Here is a 19,245-nt window from a genome sequence, read left to right on the forward strand (position 1 = left end):
CCAGGCACCTCCCTTGGGACAAGAATATAATTTGATACCAGACACTTGAGTGTCATCTAATCTAATGATAAAGTTGTCAGGAGAGCATTAACACTCAAAGAATTTATGCCAAAGCAAACCTTACGGATTTATATCATAGCAAGCTTACAACCTATGAAACTGTCCGAGTCTTCTAGCAGGGAGTAAAAGAGAGGAATGGAGTGGCTCTATCCCAGGAGAAGGGGTCCACAGTGGAAACAAGGGTGGAGAGGCCACACCCTGTCCTCCGTTTCCGCACCACCTCTCCCATTGCTTACTATTTTTGGCATTGTCATGGTCTTGCTGTGGCTCTCTCCATACACCAACTACAAGGCCCGGTTACATCACACCGCAATAAACCTCCAGCTATTCATTGTTCTTTTACCATTTCTGCTAATCTTGTTCATGATCTCATTTTCATCCAGCAGAAGGCTTGCTTTTTGGCAGCAGCGTCTGGAGCATGAGACAGTTCACCGATCCGGGGGCTTACCTTGGGGCATTGCCATGCTGGTGGGGGTTGTTTTGGTGCTGCTTTCTTATCAATCTTCATTCCACTCCAAATGGTTTGGACCTCTCTGGAGGTCGGACTAGTTAGCTTTAGTAAACTAAGAAACAAGACCCCATACTAATATTCATGATGTGTGCTTGTTTATGCTAGGCCTTGTTTATTTAAGAATACAAACACTTGCAGATTTTCTTGGAACGCAAAATATTCAAACCCCTGGTTGATTATAGTCCTTAATAAACAACTTCACTCTTGTTCTTTCAAAGGAAATTAGCGGTCATCAAACAATTACACCAGATGCAATTCCAAAGGGCCATCATTTTTGTGACTAGAATTAGCACCGACCCTACAAGCACGATGAGTCACGGCTCGATAAGCACTGGACCACGTGGCCAGCGGTAGGTTTGAATGATTGATTAGTTGTTACCGTCATCAAGCCATAAAAACAGCTCCATCTGCCATGACTCAGAAGACTCGACACAGAAGGGCTGGAAAACATGAAAATGACGTTTAAATGTGGTCGACGAATCGAGAATCAACACCGGGATAACCGGGGATTTTTCAAATACCATATCCCAGATAAAGAAACGTTGATTTCTTGCCACTTATGAATTTTGGTGCTGGTGATGTCATGGGTTGTACCCATGATTTAAGAAAAGTTAAATAAATACCTTGGACTATCTTTTGTCTTTGCTTATTCCTCATACATCACTTTTCATTTTATTTAATACCAGAGATATTCATTGATTAAATTATAGTGCATCATAAGGATCATGGTCCACCTGCTTATGGATGCCATTTAGTTTGTTACTGTTACATCACTCAATGCTATTTTCCATCAGCAAAACACTTAACATGCCTCGAGACAGGATTCATTTTTAATATGAATAGTTCCACTACTCTGCTTTTGCATCAGGACAGGCAAATTTGCAGTAATAGTTTTGTATGATAAAGTATGTCATGTGTTCTCCTTTTTCCCCTGAACTTTGAAGAAAGCAACAATTAAGAATGCTTTTGCTTGGTCTTATCATCATTGTTATGGCCAAATTATTGTGTGACTAGTGAATAATGCTTTTGCTTTTCTCCCTGAAGAACTTGACTAATGGTTAGCTTGATACGTAAGTTACAGATAACTTGTCTTTAGAGACATTAACAAGTTCTAAGCAATCAAGCAATTACCACAACTATATTACTAAAAACGATTTCCTTCCTCGGGCTTCCATTCAAACTCAGGGTTGGGTTTGCTTGAGACAGTACAAGAAACATACCTAAATTTGGAACCTTAGACTTCAATAATCATTGGAGACAATTCAAGAAAACTAAGCTCTCACTCTACGGATCAAATAAAGTTATTTGGGTTTATATTGGGAAAATTTTTTCTTGTCTTAGGAACTGAAACAACATAAGCTTCAAGGTTATACCACTCAATTTTCTGAGATTAATCCAAAATAGGGGCAGATTTCTCTGTGCAAACAAAGAAATATGATCAAGAGAATCTATGTTAGTTACTTCAACAATCAGAAAACCAGACTTTTAAACATGAATCCAAATCCCAATTGTATAGCAACTTCTTCTTTTCTATTAGTATTATTTACAGTACAACTATGTATGCTACCATACATGCTTTTCTTCAATCTGATAAAGGCAAGACCCAGTTCACTTAATCACACATCAAACTGCTAATAACTCAACCAAAGAAAAGAAATAATAACATAGTTCTTTCAATCTTTAGTACAATCGTATCATACCAGCCAGCTCTCACGAAAAACTGACTGATACTGCACCAAGATCAACAGCAACACTATGAAACCAGCCACAGCCCATGGTGAGCTACCCTCTGAAGGAAGATGGTGAGTCCGCCGGCGACGTTCCCATGGTGATGAACCAAATAGCAGATCAGAGGCTTCCACAGATGAGAGCCAACGAGCTAGGAATATTAGAACTACTGGTGTGATCAAAAGCAACCAACTCATTTGCTCTTCAGCAGCTTCCAGAACTGATTCATAGTTAACGTACCATGATATTCCAAGAAAGATCGACGTCACTGCTAGGATTAGCAGAACTGGATATGGCAGGGGACTTAAAGAGAATGAATCAAAGATAGAGTCTCCTCTTCTGTAATAGGCCATAAAGAGGTCTGTGTATTTCTTTGGCGTGTGAATTCAAGAGGGTCCGTAAGGAATCGAAGGCCCTGTCTATTTATAGCCAAAATGGGTGTCTGATTTTGTGGTTCACAGCTTAAACTCAAGTTTTACCAGGGTACTACTGGACCGTTAGATTGCTTGTTTTCATTTGTCAGTGGATACGTCCGAAACTTCTTGGGTTCAGGTTTGAACTTGGCAAACGTGGGACCCTAGTGGGCAGAAATTAAGGACATGCCGGTGAAATATACTCTGTTTCATTTGTCTCGTTCTCTTTATTTTTCTCTTGGTAGGTAGTAGCTATCCGTATCGATCTCGTTTTAAACGTAAAAAGAACGTTGATAACCCTGGGTGAAAGTGATATCATAAATGAAAAAGTGAAAGGTTAAAGTCTACTCTCTCAAAGATTACTCCACCGGCTGACTCTGTACCGTACACAGAGACTTGGGAAGGGAAAAAGAGAAGAAAACAAGCAGTAAACATATCATGAAGCTGGTATTCTGATAAACCACATGGAAAACGGTGCTGCCTGGAAATGGTTTGCAATCTCAAGAATGATTAGGATGAGAATACTACTGTAACGTTAAACTAAAAGAAAAGGAGAGAAGTGGGAAAGGGGGACGCCCCATGCTAACGACTACAAGCACCTCGGAATTTGTTTAGAGTCCTCTGAATTTAGTCATTTATTTAATTTATTGTCTTAATTTAGTAAATAGCAGCTTTGTTTGTGATAAATAATGTTTTGGTAATTTTGGTTCATATTTCTCCTTTTGAATTAAAAATGAGTTTGTAACAAAATATAATTATAATTTATATAATTTTGCATTGATGTGATACTTTTCACTAAAAATATTACGATTGATGTAAGTTTTTCTCATCATTGGGTGAAAGAGTTAATGTAAAAAAGTATTAAGTAATTATTTTTAAAAGATATAAAACTCGAAATAAGTTTTTTTTTTAATGAATTAAATAAGAATTTTTTTTTATTTGATAGATATGTCTTTTGATTTAAAAGTATGAGCCTGTGATATTAACTTTAGGTTAAGATTAACTTCCTAAAACAATTAAGATTAGGAACTGTGATATGGATGTCGGAAATAAGGGCAATGAACATCCTAATGCCAGTTAAGATCATGAACTGTGATATGGATGTCGGAAATACGGGCAACGTCGGCAGGCTTTCATGCGTTGCTTACTTATATATACAGCTCCATGAAAGAGCAAATGGGAATTGCAGAATGGTCATGACGGTGAAATGTTATTGAGTTTTTAGTAATCTAGGTTCATGAATCAACCGACCTATCCCAATTTAACAAGCAATTACCATGTTGCCTGCCTTCATATAGGCCCTAAAACTGTAAACCAAAAAAAACCCATTCATGCCTCTTCCTCCTAACAACTGAATAAGCAAACAAATAAAGAAAAGGAAGACATGTTTTGCAGAAACTAATTTTTATTCATTAGTCTTGAATGATACCATACCTCATACTACATGATACATCTATGTCTAGGATTTGACATTGATTTTCTTCAATGGTTGCTACATAAATGAGACAGTCATAACCCAGTAATTTAAAACACAGTTTGATTTGAATAATGATAGTGGGGATAAGGATTGACCTAATATGGGCCAACTTGCCATGATAGAAAATACTTGGTTCAAGCCTTTTCACTGTTCATCCTTTCCTGATATTTGATATTCGTTCCCCACATTAATCTAACACAGTTATCTATCAACGTTTACAATTTGGTAAATGTTTGTTAATCAGATTGCTGGATCCCATGGAGGAGTTGGCGACAACCAACTGCTTCTCTCTTGATCCTTTTTCAAATCTGATTCTATTTCTCTTGATACTAACAAAAGGTTTGTTGTTCCTAGAAAGAATGACACCCAGGTTTATGGTATGGTCGGTGACGAGAGTCACAAGACCGGGCTTAACACCGTATTTGGTCAATTAGAATCGGAATATCTATGTTAACGCTTTTTCTTTTTAAAAGAAACAGATGTCTCCTGTTTGATTCTGCGGATTGTATGTTGGGTGTTTGGTTTCGTAACTTATCTATTCCAAGTCAAATTTTCCAACATGATGTCGCGATACCCTCGTCGGGTCACTTCGCCTACTTCATCATCGAAGCATTTGACTTGACATCGGAATCAGAAGAGACAATTTGGGCTTTTGTTTTTGTGGTGATTGAGGTTATCATGAAAGCAGTTTATTTGAAAGGTTATTTGGGCCAAACTTATTTGAATTGGAAGCTGAAGCCTGTGTGATCTATATTTCATTACTAAAATTTTTCGGCATTTGTGGATTGGACAACGGAAGTGGGTACCATAATCGCACTTCCCACAGTAATAGACCCAGCGTTCCTTGCAAACAACTTCGTTATACGCATCGCAGATGAAGGTCTCGATTTCCTTGTCGCAGGAGGAGGAATAGAAGAGAGTAAGAGGGTGTTGGTGGTCAACATGCTTCATGGTCAATTTTTTTTAAAAAAACATGATTTATGGTTTTCGGTAAACAAGCACATCCGACATGGAGATCAAACCTGCAACTGGAGCAATGGTAGTCAAAGCTAGTTCCAAGGTCACAACAAGCATTACAAATAAACCATTCGTTTCTGTAAATTTGGGGTGAGGGGAACAGAAGGGTGAGGGGATGATCAGGGTGGGATTTGTGTTCAAGCACTGGCTCCAATATGAAGCGTGATTTGTGGAGGAGGAATTGGCAATTGGACTTGCTGCACTTGTAAGCTGAACCTGAAAGCTCCAGCCCACAACCAGAGCAAATAAGTTCCTCCTCGGCTTTCACTTCAATGGGACGCAGGGGATGGTTGTGGCTTAAATGGTTAACGCATGAACGCAGGCTGGAAAACTTGGGGCACTCAGCCATTGCCATCTCTCACTCTCTCTTTTTCTGCTCAATAGTTGAGTGATGCTCAAATCTTTCCTAATGGATTTCTATATTTTTCACTTGTAACGCACATGTACCTGACACAAGTGTCTCAAAAATGGCAGTTGGCTCATGTACATAATACTGCTCAATTGTTAGACTCCATTATTGTTTTTTTCTTTTTCCATTTTTACTGCGAGGGTAATCTTCCATCTACCTTAAGCTGTGCTAGTTGAGCCTAAACGTGTCAACCTTTATTATAGGCTTCAGGAAATCCGAGTCTTCCACTTTACTATTGATTGTTTTGTCTCGTAATGTGAATTTCTTTATGTTCTTTTCATATTGTAAATTTAAGCCAGTATAAGTGCAAGTTGGAGCTTAGTTTTCTATTAAATGGTTGGTACAACAGCAAATTAACTGTGGTTTTGGTGGCAGACTCTAGTTTGTCAGAACTATTCTTTTTGTTCTTTTCAGCAAGTTATTCCTAGTCTTTATTTTTATTTGTGAAAATTCAGGGTTTTCTCTCCCAAGTTCCAAGCACCCCTGTAATTGTTTTCTTTTTGGTACAAAGCACCCTTTGTAATTCAGTGTAAATAACTTACAGAATGTGATAAATGACTCTGCAAAGTATGCTAAGATTGCACTAATAAAATGACTTAGAGAAGAATTGAACAGAATCGAAATCCATGATATCTACCAGTTCTTGTAGCGTACAAGACGAGAGAAGCCCTTCAATATTCGGAATATTTGCATTCAGGTGCGTGTGGGAGACAAGCTATTCATTCTGAGAGAAAAGTTTCCAACTCTCAACATCCTATGGGAGAAAGAAATGACCAGATTTAGCATATGTAGGCAAAAGTGGGGACCCTGAAAACCCTCACCAATCTGGTTTGACTGACAGCACTGAAATTCATCCCGGTGAAATTTGATCTGTCTTTTGAGAGCTACACATGTATGTACCGTTCTATGAATGAAAACGAAATTGGTTGACTCTGGAAAATTTTCCAGAAATTTTGTTCAGTTATATCCGTGTCTCCTCCAATTGAGATGAAGGGAGAAGCAGATATGAGACTACGGCTAATCAAAACATATACCCTCAAATCTCAGATGGTTTGAATCGGTGAAATCAAAGCTCCCAAACCTGATATTCATGATCTAACATATGGTTGTGGAAAAAATATTGACTTGTAAAGAGACAGGATTTTACTCAGCCTGGGAGGTTCTGAAACTTCAAAACATGCTATTTGAACACAGTAAACAATTAATTTCGAATCCCCAAGACCAGATTTATCCTGAGAATCGTCTCACACTTAGATACAAACCGTAACAATTTTCTAAACTATAATTTAATTTCATATATGCACACAATTCAGTTCATCAAAGACATTGTAAAACATACATTGAACAGGGTAATTTGTAGTATTAGACAAACCAGGGATCAGAAAAGGTGGGTTTAGTAGCAATACTTCCAGGAAGTGCATCTTCCGCAGCCGCAATAGTGAGGTCGCCGACAAGAATCCATAGATGACAGCCAACGAACAAGGACTAGTAATGCCAATGCTGCGAGCAAAACTAGCCAAGTCATGTTATCCTCAGCACTTTCCATTACTATCTCAAATTTGATTAAAGATGACAAGGCAAGCAACATCAATGCAAGCGCCAAGAATAGCAGGACTGAGAATGGTAGAGGAGAGGAAGGGCGGTGGCATCTTCCACAATAGCAGTACCCATAATAGCAATAGGCCATCAGGAAAGATCCTTCAAAACTTTCAGAGGCCAAGGCCGGCAAGCTATGCAGCAATTCAAGAGAAACTAAGAAATCCTGAAGTCAATTATAGCAGATATATCTAACTAGCATGCACTGGGGAAGTCTAATTTGTTGATGTCCACTTCCTTTTCAAGGGGGCATTTTCATTCAAATTGACTCAAGATTGCATAAACCCATAAAAGTAGATATTTCCTTTCTGGCAATCAATGGATGGAAATGATGTGGTTATACAATTTTTTCGATCCACCATAGAAAAGTGGCAATGTGAGCTTTAGGTGGTTGGGCAATCAAGCGTTATCCTTTATCCTACAGATGAAGACACAGACGCCATGGTTGGCTGATCAAAAGATTAGCGTGAGAAACAAATAAGCCAATTCACATGGACAAAAAATGATTCTTGATTTGACTCATCCGTGCTGGTCCTATTTATGTAAAGCTCCAAAACAGTGCTGGCCCAACCCCACAACGTTTTGTTTTGATTTCCCTCTTATCTTCCTTGTTAGGCAAGCACAATTACATTAATCAACCTAGTTTTACTAGCTTAGGCTAGTAAACTAGGAAAAGGAGATGGTGATGATAGTTCCAAGTACTCGCAACATTGTTCACGCCACTCTCTTTCTTTTTCAGAAAGGTTGGCTTGCGGTAGGTGGTGCACAGCATCTTGTGTGATTGCCTGACCGAATTCTTTTCCGACCATTCTAGCTAAATTCACATAAGATGGTTGGAAATTCTTGGCCTTAATCATCCAGGGTCGAGGAAACTTCCGCCCCATGACCGCCACAAAATAGCCATAATGATGATCATAAAGATGAACTAACTGGATCCCAAACAAGAAAACAAGTGTCAAGTTTCAAAGTCGTAGGGACCATACGCGGGGTGTAGTTAGCGATGTTGATGTTTTTCACAGCAAGTTCCACGGCTGCAAAATGCGTCCAATAGCAACATGACACGTGCCGAAGAATAAATATGTGGGCCACAAGGCTAGAGACAATAGTAGAATTCAACCAACTCCAATAATTTCCATAGGCCAATCAGACTGAGTCAGGCCGACACTAAACAATCGGTTCAAGCATCATAATCGGAAAGTATCATAAGGCTCAATAAAGTTATACACTGGTGTACATGTTGGGTTTAATTATATGATATTTGATCAATTGTTACAATCAAAACCTATGGAAATACTCCTCTTTAGGAGTCTTGGTCTTCTGACTACTAGACTTAGAGATCATTGGCATGATTCTTTTTTTCACATATAACAAACAACAATTTAGGTCATCCAAGTCTGGTGCCAGGGCCTGAAGGAAAATTAAATATGCTGCACCCGGCAACAATATACCAGACCAAATGGATGGACTTAACTCGTGTACTAAAAAGACAAATGCCATCACCAAGCTTACAAGTTACTACAAAAACTGTACAATAACATGATCTCTCGAAGTTTGTTTCCTCGTATGTTAGAAGAGTTAAGAGGACAAAATTGATGACTTGCCATATAATCTGATGGAGGAAACGGCTAAGATCAGACTTTTCCCTCGTACTGGAAATTCAGTTTGTAATCACGTTGCAAACTAGCCAAAGTGTTTCTGCATGGACCCTCTACAAAATGCATAGATGAAAAAAATGTTAGATGGAAGAAAGCTGTCTTGCTTTAGAGTCATGCTATAAGATCAGATCCGGTCAAGATTGCTTACCTCCAAATACAGTATGAAGATATTGGAGATCATTAGCTGAGCAAGCATCTATTAAAGCATATACACCTGGTTTTAGAGCTCCATCTATCTCCCTGCAATTGAATGAAAAGTGAAAATGATTTGCCAATTACAAAATATATCTAGCATAAATCAGATGTATAAAAATTTCATGATATAACGGTAAGCAGCAGAGGATACCACCTTCTGATGCCAGTTTTAAGGGGACCATATCCTGAATAAACCCATATGTAGGTTGATAAGAACTTATAACAGTGGCCTGCAAAGACATCTTTCTGCTGCCTTATCTGTAAAAGAACAAGAAGTGTCAAACCAGGTCAGAATGACAATTTGATCAATTGGGCTATTACATGTGTAATGCATGGTCGAACTAGACCACCATCAAAAGTTTAAGCACAAATTACATTTTCAAAACAGCATATACAGAGGTTAAACAAAATTGCCATATTTGAGAATCGATGAATTAGGTTTGATATAAATGCTAGTCCAACAAGCAGATTTAGACAAAAAACTGGCCAAACACTACATATTCAAGTTGTATGCACCGAATATGTAATCTTAACAGACTTTTTGATATTCACACTTCCTCTTTCCTGATAGATTTGTATTGGTGTATGCTATTTGCATATGCAGTTATGTAATGTTATACACTACATTTAAAACAACATTTATCTACCTCTTCATAGATTCTTCGAAGAAAACAAGCACATTTTACTCCCTCTTGTATTTCCCATGAAAAATAACCTTTTCGGACCACTAAATCCGCATCCACTGTCTCCAAACAATGAAGGAGAAGGGCAACAGATTCTTCAAGCACCGCAATGCACCGTTCACATTCACTTGAAATTAGAAAAGCAATCAGTAAATAACTATTCTTGCAATGAGAAATAAAGGAGAAAACAGAAGAAGGTAAGAATATCAGTGAAATAGAAAATACATGTAAGAGCAGTCTAATGTGCACACTACCCAACTGAGGAAACTTTGGAGAAATTATTCCCATATGAGAAAAGCATTAAAATTTATGCTACCACAACCTAGACCTCCATGTTGACATCACAATAACTGATTGACTATTTCAATTTTTGGGAAATGCCCCCAAAATATTCAATTTCTATTCAATTCTACAAATTCTTCCTGTAATGTACATATAATGTACAGAAATTGGTATAACAGAATATCTGCTATACCTATTATCAGCTACTTCATAAATGATGTAAGATTTGCAAAGAAAAACAGGCAGGCTCTTGCTTAAACATGATGCATAAAGATGATTTAAATATCAGAAGTATCCCAAATTAAACTTAATTATTACAAGACATCGCAAGCGGGAAATTCACACTTCTTCCAATCTACTGTAGTACAGTAGGAAGTGCTGCATACTCGAGAAAGACTGGGATCCACAGAGCCACACATTACTCCACAGTGTTCAGAAGGATGTGCATGGATTCCAGACATCAAGCACATCTAAAAGGGTGAACCTAAAATGTTTACAGCAGCTTCCCTTTTCCTTTTCTATTGCCTCCGCCTACATTTGCTTTTGGTCTTTGGATTCAGTTTATTAGTCCAACCATTACAACCTGGGAAGGGGGGAGGGGGGATAACTCATTATGGACTAAACAAAGAAATGCAAATTGACACATACCTCTTGTGATGTTTCAGAACAGTATATAATAATCGGCAGCAAGCAGCAAACAGGTTTACAGAAAACTGTCGGTCCACAACACTATATTTCATGCTTGCCATGGAATCGTGGGTTTGTTTATCTGAATACAATAATGAGTTATTTGATACGGGTGCTTCAGAAAGCCTTAGTTGATGGAAATCTTGAAAAAGTGCTCCAGGGATACATAAAGACTGCCCTATGTGCCAGGGATCCATTTGAAACAGAGCATGTTTTCTAGCAACTCTGGTCAATACCTCAGCACACATAAGAACAACAGATCCTGCATCTGGATTTCTGTCACCTTCATTACTCACAAATTTTCCATAGAATATTAATGGACTTTGTAAGTGCAGGATTATGTTGAACAGTGCTGCAACTAAGCTTTGAATGTGTCTTTTAACCACCCTCAAACATCTGCGACCTACAAAGCAAGTCAAAATCACCATTAAGTAAGTCCAACTAAGTACAGAGAAGATGTTTTTAAAAAGAAATATACAATGTTAAATAAAAACTTAACTCCAGATTTTAAGCTTCACAATTTTAAATGGTTAATGAAAGAAGAAGCAGAAGCAGCATTCACTCACAAAATCCAAAGTTATCCAAATGCATCATAAGACGCATGGAACTCTAACATTTGTCTGGCTAAAAATCAAAATTTGTCCAGTCAAATGCTACAAGAAGCAAAATTAACTTTTCAGCAGATGCAGTGAAGGCTACAAGTGAGATAATTTTACATTTTATGTTTACTACAATGATCATAAAAGATAGGCAAATACAACACCTGAACCATACTCAAGAATTAAATCCAAGCAGTCAATGCCAGCCGCAACAGTTGAGGAAACCATGCCACCATTGGCACTTCCAGTGTTTATGTCATAGATCATTGCATGGCCTCCACGTACTCCCACTAGTGCTCTCTCTATAGCCTGCATTGCTGACAACAGTTGCAACTCTGACGGATTCTTTATAAACGCTTTGAATGACATCCTCAACCTAGCTTTGAACTCATCTAGGCAATGTGACCCATGAGAAAGAAATGACTCAGACCAACCTGTACCACCATGGAGTATCTTAGTGCTTGATTCTCTCTCATGAGATTCCAAAGTGGCTCTTTTTCCCTGTAAAGATATGCATTTGCCTATGGCCCTTAAAAGCAACTCTATTAGCTTGGCATATGCATTTCCATTTAAGGTAGGATCATTCAATGGAAAGTGACTACCTAGTTCTTCCAAATACTTGACAGCACCATCTAACCAAACAAAAGTAAATGGCGGCGGGATTTCACCCGAGTTTGCCAACTCCAACAACAAGACTTGTGAAATGCCAATATTGAGAGGTACCATGCCTGACGACAAGGAAGTATCATCAATGCGTAAATTTAGCCTTGGAATAGCAGAATGAGTGATTAATAGATGCCTAAGTAAAATTGCTCTGTCAGGATGATCACCCTTCAGCAACCCTTGCAAGAAATGCTTATTTAGATAATGAAGCTCTACTAAATCAGTCTCAAAAACCAGCAAATGCCTGCTGTAATCCAACTTTTGAGAACTTTCAGCATCATAGTAGCTTCTGGACTGTTGATCATTGTCAAGAAACATGTGAAAGACTTCACTTATAAAATCTAAAAACACATTTATACAGATGTTTAGTTTGGAGAGAGGCTCACATTTCCATCGTAAATATTTTGCATTCACCTCACCACTTTTTTCGTCTCCCTGATTCAAGGCAGATGCTAGGCCCCATAAAAACCCACCAAAGCAAGAAATTGCAAAAGACATTTTATTAGTATTTACAGCTTTATTCCCATCTCCTACTTTCGCATTATCATCAAGGGCACCCTTTAGAGGATCGAGTAAGCTCTCTGCCTGTTCCTTCAAATTCTCAGCAGTAATGGACAAACTTCTCAAGGCTTCACTATCTTTCAAGTAATTGGAGCACGAACCAGGTTGATTCAAAATACTTTCATCACCGACAACACCAGAATAAGGTTGTTTTTTACAAGGTTTCTCAGAATTTCCAATGAAATGGACAGCCTGACCAAACTGATACTTGCTTATTGCAAAGAAAACATAGGATGTGTGATCCATCAATAAGAATATCTTAAGTTCGAATTCAGGCAGGCAATCTTCCATCATTGTGTCTAGGACTCCAATCACTGTAGATACTGACTTGAAAAGCCATATAACAAATGATGAACCCTCAGCAACTGAAAGAAGTGAAGATAGACTACCTTCTATCTTCTCCTCACATGATGCCATAATTATATTTTTCAAGGTCCTCCGGCAAGCTACAAACAACTGGAAAAGCTCGTAGCAGCCATTTGAAGACAGTGCACCCTGACAACCTAGAAGATCTTCAACTACAATCCTGAAAATGTAAAGAGACTCTTATCAGTGGAGACCTCACAAAGTTTATAAGTAAAAGAACCAGTGGTGCATACTAAGCAACCTTGAAAAGCATATGAGAAAAAAATGCTACTAAATATATATTAAGTTATTAACAACACTTTTTCAATGCAGCAAGAGGGGATGGAAAGTGCCAGCTGTCTAACATAGATTGCGAACAATAGACATAGAGAGCTCACCGTTCAAGGTTGAGGACATAAGCTGTTAACTGGCAGAATGATTTTGAATTCAAATATCCTTTTGGCATCCAACACAGAAGATTGAGCAAACTCTGACAATCTTTAAATTTCACATTTTCGATAGGAAAGGCTTTCTGTTTCATGGAAATTTCTGAAGGTAGCCTATCAGATGAATTTGAAATTGATCTTGCAGCCGAATCATGCTTAACATCTCTTCTGCTACAAACAACTGTGGATGAGTTGTCAAGTTTGCTTAAAACCTCTGGCCAAACAGGTAATGATTTAAAATTGATGTCCCTAACTGACGAGTCACTAAACAATGATAGCACTGAATTCTCTAATGCATGACAAAAACTTGATGCCAAATTCCTGCGAACAAACTAATAAAACAGAAGGGTGAGTATCATGTCATGAAATAATATCCACGAAAATTTCAGACCACTGCCAATAAAGCATATGAAAATTACATATGGAAGTTGTAAATGCACAAAGAAAGAAAGAAAAAAAGTATAAATGAAACACAAGTGCCAGAGAGAGAAAACGTATATGAATTTTATAATGTTGTCTTACTTTATTCTCATACAGAGTGGAATCTTTTAGAAGTCCTTGTGAAATCTGATAAAGAGTAATTTTCTTCAGCTGACCATCTTTGCCAATTTTATGCTTTTCAATCTGCAGAGAGCTGTTTGCTAAACAGGGCAGGGAAGTCTGGATCAAAAGCATGAGGAATTTTTTAAACTTCCTTTTTAACTTCTTAGCATCAACATAGCTGCACCAAATATCAATACTTTGGCATATAATCCACCAAATTGCAATTGGCAATGACTTCTTGTTCACGGAAGAAATACTGAAATCCCATTTGTCACTTTCATGCACTTGGAAACATGCCTTTTTTTCACAAGATGTGTCATCAGAAGAGAAGATTGATGAGTGATAATTAGCCACTAATGAAAGGTATCCCAGCATGAAATCAGTAAGTTCCACTGCCTCTTGCTCCAAAACTAAGATGTGCCTTTTCAACTTTCGGCATTTTTTTCTATACAGTGACAAGTCAGCATCATCAAGCTTTTTAACCTGCATCAACTTATCACCCTGCTGTAATAAATACTGAAGAGTGCTTCTATGCCTGTTCAAATCAACTAGCCTTTGGAGAGCCATAACATGCAGTACATAGATCAGTGGACAGCAATCTTCAATGTTGTCCTTTATGTAAATGTTTGAAATATGGTGTACAAGATCAAGAAGAGATGGTGAAGGATTGATAATCCAAGAAAAATAGCCCTCCTCAGTCCAGTCTGACTTCTCCATCCAATCCCTACCAGTATATGCTGTGAAAGCATCCCCCATTGCTGATGACAATTTCCGTGATGTGCTGGGAGGTGTAAGGCTAATGACTTGCCTATACAAGCTTCGGCAAGACATGTACAGTTGAAAGAGGAAGATAAAAATCCATTGCGTGGTTATTCTATGTTTCTCTTTTTCATTTTCAGCTGCCATATTCTTGGAAGTCCTTCCCATGACAAAAGATAGGAACTCGTTGACACCATCAGGGTGTTGTTCAACCAGACTACTAATGCAAGGATAAATCGTATTTACTAACTCTTTCACAGAAGGTCCAAGCAGACTACAGTTTCCCACCGTGACTGTCAGTGAGTCTAGCAATATCATATAAATTTCAGCTAACACTCTTCCCAATAGTTCTGCTTGCATGTGAAAATCTAGCATGCCGTGATCTCTCATGTCCAATCTTCCAATTTCTTTTCCATCAGTCTTTGAGCAACCAATTTTCATCCATTCTATTGATTCTGATACATCTGCAGTTAACTGACAAATGAGTCCACTCACTTGGCCTTCTGGTATGGATTTGATAGCATGATGAACAGCAAGTTTAAATTCTTGTGAGCATAACAGAATTCCCACTGATGCTGCACTTGCTTCATTAGGTAAGGATGTTGTGTAGGAAAAGAATCTGGTGCAACTCATTTCACCTTCTTGGTGGTGTGATATTAAAAGCCTCACTGCTTTGCACAGTGTAAAAATAGAATTATTCACCTACATCAGTTAAAAAGTCTATGAGTTGGAATTGGAACCATTTTAATGAAAAGCAAAGATAAAAGCACTTATTTAACGACAAGGAATAGGGAAAAAATGGCAAAGGGAAAGGAATCAATCAGAATATTAGCAGAACACCTACAAGTCCCAATGAAGACAGTGAACATTGTACTCAATAGTTTAAGAGTTATTATCAAAACCAAGGCTGCAACACAGGACGTGTAAATATTGAAAACAATCACCCTAACCTGGCGAAGTGAGCTGTAAAGGTTAACCAGCTGGCACCCAAGATCTAGTATTGGGGAAGTCAATGAGCATTGATCAGGTGAATCCAAGAAAGAGACACCAGTGGTCAAATAAGAAAGCATCATGACCCATAGGCTAATTAAGTCATTCCCAATAACGTCATATTCGATATCCAAGAAGTATCCTACAGCAAGAAATAACTCCTTGGCTAATAAAGGAAACATCTTCCTCTCCGTCTTGGTATCTATATTGAGTTCTGATAGGCTGACTAATTTGGAAGCAAATGAAACTACAGTATCATAAACTGTCTTCAAGAAATTAAGGCAAGCTCCTTCTGAGATGTCTTCTGTTCTTACATATACTTTATCATGTAAAAAACTGGCAAGTAAACTATTAATGGATTTGAGTGTGCAATGAGCATCCAACAATGAGGGCCTTGCTGCCAGGTTAGATTGAATATAGCCATTCATCTCAAGCAGGAGAGGCTCCAAAAGCTGTACAAAGAAATCAAATAGTGACTTCCGTGCTTCTGCACTTAAATTACTAGAGCTATAATTATTGTCTGGAAATGCACTACTACTCCGAGATGGATCCATAGACAAATGTCCTGATAAGCCATCTTCCAAGTGCCTCGAACTTCCAATTTTTCCAGTAGTCCCAGTACTGAAAGCTCCTTTCTGCTTTTTAACACGATCAACAAACATGTGAAACAACTGCCCAATACCGCTCAAAGTTATGTCCTTCTTCACCTTTATGATGCTTTCTAGTTTGTCGAATAAATGTCTATGATAACTTTTAATCATCACTTTTGAGTCTTTTGCTTTACCATCGAGTAACCCAGCATACTTTTCCACACTGCGCAAGCCCAAAAATCCATCGATGTGGGCTGGATGAAACAACCCGTGAGATAAGACTTCTTCAACCAACTTCAGCAAGTTCTTTGTCCAGCCAGAATTATCCGCGTTAATCTGACTATGCAAGACACCAACCAGAAGCAAAACTGGCTCAAGAAGTTTATCTACAAAATCACGAAACCCATTCTTCCGAGTTGGATGGATCCTCAAAAATTTAGCAAATGGCTCAAGAACCACACATGAAAACTGCAGGGCAAATGCACCTATATTGCCACCATCAAGGTTCTCTGTATAAATTTTGTGAGCAAGCTGAAGCACCACATCAATAGTCGAAACCCATACTTCTAAATTTTCATTTGACAAGCCACTATGAAATGAGAACAACAAGGAAACACAATCAAGCACCACACCATACAATTCAAACCCTTCACCAACCAAAAATGATTCATTCGAAGACAAAGATGTGTCGCTAACTAAAGACAAAACATTTCTTGCAATATAACCGATAGCTCTTAACACGTTCCGCAAGAAATTTAAAGAAACATGCAATCTCAAAGACTCCTTCAAACAGAATTTGAAAATCCGCCAACACCTAAAATCCAAACAAGCCTCAACAATTCCATCGACAACATTCTTTTCGGGTGAAACCAATAATGACTGTATCCAATCATTAAGAAAAACAATTAATCGCGATATATTCACCGTCTCGTGATCTTCATCCACATTATTTCTTCCTTCTTGCTCTCTAGAATTAACAAAATCAAAAGCCAGCTCTACCTTTCTGCACCAATGTACAATGCTTCGTTACTCAAAGCCAAATCTTAATAGTCCGTTTCGATTGAAATGAAAAGTAAAACGTATACTAACAAATTAACCGAATTAATTAAGCACATAATTTATTTTTTATTTTATGTTATAGGAAAGGAAATACTAACTTTTGTAGGTCCACTTGTTTGTTTTGTAATGAAAGAATTAACTGTAAATTTCTCCATGGGCGTTCTTCACTGGGATTGATGTCCGGCCCTCTCCGTGCCCAACTTTCACCTTCTTCAACTTCTGTCGGTTCCTTCTTCGAGGAATCAATACGGTGACGCTTTTTAGGATTTCGTTTCTCTCCGGAGCTGTTTAGCTTCCTCTTCTTTTTCTTAGTTAATTTCTCAGATAAATCAACCATTTTTGAATCGTCGATTACTGGAGACGAGCTTGAGCTTGTTTCTATTTAAATTCGGGAACGGTTTCTTTTCTTTTGGGGGGTTTTTCTAGGGTTTGGCTTCTGTGAGGATACGCTGCGTTTTAATTAGTGATGGGGATAATTAATTAATAATAATACATAAGAAGGTTTATCTAATCTTTTTATTATTTTTCCTTTTTCTCCATTTTTGTTTCATTTTTCCCTAGTTACAACGAAAAAATAAACCTATTATTTAAACAAATTTTAAATCAATTCAATCACCATTTATAATTATAACAATATAATAAGTACCAAAAAAATTATAACAATGTAATAATAAAAGTTGAAATAATAATAAATCTTCAAAATTAGGGGAAAAGAAAGAGAAAAATCAATGCCTAAAAAAAATATGAGGAAAATTGGAAAGAGAAAACATTACTTTAAATTATAATAATGAACATTATAAATTTAGATACACATAAAAACAAACTTTTGCTAACTTTATGCAAATCATTGTACATAAAATTCATATTATTTTTATGTTTTTACTTTTAATTGTTAGATTATTTAAGAGGTCTTTTAGTTTCATTAGAATGAATTTTAAAATACACAAATAAAGGTTTTTTTTTACTTAAACAGTATAAATTGTGATATATAAAATGTTAGTTAATATATTAATTTTAAGATTTAAAAAATGTAGCATTAATTTGATTTTTGTTAAAATTAAGTGTAATATGCTTCATTATAGGAGTTGTGGTTTGATTTATTAAAAGACAATTTCAATATCGTGTTATTATAATTATTTTATTTTTTAAATGCATTGTCACAACAAACAAATTTTATAAATTTTAATTAAAATAATACACTCACAAGACCATTAACCTTTCTCTCTCTATATATATTTATTTATATATATATAAACTAACTTAATAAAATATGCAAATTATATTTAGAAAAATTAAAATAAAATATACACATCAAGACTTATAAAACTTTTAAATTTGTTACATATTTTATATAAAATTAAAATATATTACATTAACGTGATATTCTCTTCATTCAATCGGACTATACTCTTGTCACTATTCATTATCCTACGTACCTTCTTTGTAAAAGTGTTTAACAAGACATAACTTAAGTTAGTTTGATTCCACTATATTGATCACAAAGTCATTATCTCCCTTCAAAAAAATTAATCTAATAGAATATATAACACACACTTTTAAACTTTTTATAATCTCCTCAGCTTTTCTATACGATCTTATTTAGCTTTTTAAAAAAGTGCTGGACGTGACAGCGAGATTATAGAAAGCCAGATTGCACCTTAAAGGACAGAAAAAGGGGGCGGAAAACATGTGTAATTGCTCGTGAACTTAATTAGACGAACAACCTGGGCTCGCAAATCAAATGGTGAGCCTATAGCAACGGGGCCTAAAACTATAAACACCTGATATACTTACTTTGGGGTTTTTTTTTTTTTTTAAATAATTTTGTTTAGTTTTCCTTCTTTTCTCTATGCCTCCGGTGAGTATAACTATAACAGAGACAAAATAGTAATTTTTATTTTAATTTTTGTAACTTGCTATATATGAACAAAATCATTTGAATGACATAAAGCTAATTATTTTTTTAGAAGGAATCGA

At 36.9% G+C, this 19,245-nt stretch overlaps 5 protein-coding genes across 6 annotated transcripts; 1 reads left to right on the forward strand and 4 right to left on the reverse strand.

The window, feature by feature from the left end:
- Positions 1-56: 56 nt before the first annotated feature.
- On the forward strand, positions 57-793 carry LOC148763926 (uncharacterized). Its single transcript, XM_088803495.1, has one exon. The coding sequence runs from the start codon at positions 196-198 to the stop codon at positions 607-609; it is 414 nt and encodes a 137-aa protein (XP_088659621.1). The 5' UTR covers positions 57-195; the 3' UTR covers positions 610-793.
- A 1,286-nt stretch (positions 794-2,079) lies between these two features.
- LOC18607613 (uncharacterized) lies at positions 2,080-2,704 on the reverse strand. Its single transcript, XM_007041869.3, has one exon. The coding sequence runs from the start codon at positions 2,650-2,652 to the stop codon at positions 2,266-2,268; it is 387 nt and encodes a 128-aa protein (XP_007041931.3). The 5' UTR covers positions 2,653-2,704; the 3' UTR covers positions 2,080-2,265.
- Positions 2,705-4,171: 1,467 nt separating this feature from the next.
- Positions 4,172-6,639, reverse strand: LOC148763927 (protein VACUOLELESS GAMETOPHYTES-like). Its single transcript, XM_088803316.1, has 3 exons — positions 5,166-6,639; positions 4,952-5,134; positions 4,172-4,204 (listed from the first exon to the last, which is right to left on the reverse strand). Exons 1-3 carry the CDS (start codon positions 5,559-5,561, stop codon positions 4,172-4,174), a joined length of 612 nt encoding a protein of 203 aa, XP_088659442.1. The 5' UTR covers positions 5,562-6,639.
- Positions 6,640-6,775: 136 nt separating this feature from the next.
- LOC108660566 (uncharacterized) lies at positions 6,776-7,723 on the reverse strand. Its single transcript, XM_018114576.2, has one exon. It carries the CDS (start codon positions 7,300-7,302, stop codon positions 7,009-7,011), a length of 294 nt encoding a protein of 97 aa, XP_017970065.2. The 5' UTR covers positions 7,303-7,723; the 3' UTR covers positions 6,776-7,008.
- A 664-nt stretch (positions 7,724-8,387) lies between these two features.
- On the reverse strand, positions 8,388-17,741 carry LOC18607616 (Urb2/Npa2 family protein). 2 transcript variants are annotated; one of them, XM_007041873.3, is made up of 10 exons: positions 17,367-17,741; positions 15,580-17,212; positions 13,850-15,331; positions 13,280-13,659; positions 11,477-13,062; positions 10,675-11,116; positions 9,709-9,871; positions 9,216-9,319; positions 9,015-9,106; positions 8,388-8,919 (listed from the first exon to the last, which is right to left on the reverse strand). In XM_007041873.3, the coding sequence occupies exons 1-10, from the start codon at positions 17,603-17,605 to the stop codon at positions 8,843-8,845; spliced, it is 6,198 nt and encodes a 2,065-aa protein (XP_007041935.3). In that variant the 5' UTR covers positions 17,606-17,741; the 3' UTR covers positions 8,388-8,842. The 2 variants fall into 2 exon arrangements, with proteins under 2 accessions (XP_007041935.3, XP_017971647.2); XM_018116158.2 differs by lacking the exons at positions 8,388-8,919; positions 9,015-9,106; positions 9,216-9,319; positions 9,709-9,871 and having other exon boundaries at positions 10,956-11,116; positions 11,488-13,062.
- Between the last annotated feature and the right edge of the window lie 1,504 nt (positions 17,742-19,245).

Source organism: Theobroma cacao, chromosome 2 (genome assembly GCF_053813885.1).
Source record: "Theobroma cacao isolate CCN51 chromosome 2, ASM5381388v1, whole genome shotgun sequence".
Lineage (NCBI taxonomy): Eukaryota > Viridiplantae > Streptophyta > Magnoliopsida > Malvales > Malvaceae > Theobroma > Theobroma cacao.

Coding starts and splice junctions, on each gene's coding strand:
- LOC148763926 (XM_088803495.1), top strand. CDS start 196: ATGGAGTGGCTCTATCCCAGGAGAAGGGGTCCACAGTGGAAACAAGGG.
- LOC18607613 (XM_007041869.3), bottom strand. CDS start 2,652: ATGGCCTATTACAGAAGAGGAGACTCTATCTTTGATTCATTCTCTTTA.
- LOC18607616 (XM_007041873.3), bottom strand. CDS start 17,605: ATGGTTGATTTATCTGAGAAATTAACTAAGAAAAAGAAGAGGAAGCTA. Junction 9,872..10,674: donor GTTCTGAAACATCACAAGAG/GTATGTGTCAAT, acceptor TCTAATTTCAAG/TGAATGTGAACGGTGCATTG. Junction 9,320..9,708: donor TTCGAAGAATCTATGAAGAG/GTAGATAAATGT, acceptor GTTCTTTTACAG/ATAAGGCAGCAGAAAGATGT.
- LOC108660566 (XM_018114576.2), bottom strand. CDS start 7,302: ATGGCCTATTGCTATTATGGGTACTGCTATTGTGGAAGATGCCACCGC.
- LOC148763927 (XM_088803316.1), bottom strand. CDS start 5,561: ATGGCAATGGCTGAGTGCCCCAAGTTTTCCAGCCTGCGTTCATGCGTT. Junction 5,135..5,165: donor GTTTACCGAAAACCATAAAT/CATGTTTTTTTA, acceptor TTGACCATGAAG/CATGTTGACCACCAACACCC. Junction 4,205..4,951: donor ACAAATGCCGAAAAATTTTA/GTAATGAAATAT, acceptor TCATTTATGTAG/CAACCATTGAAGAAAATCAA.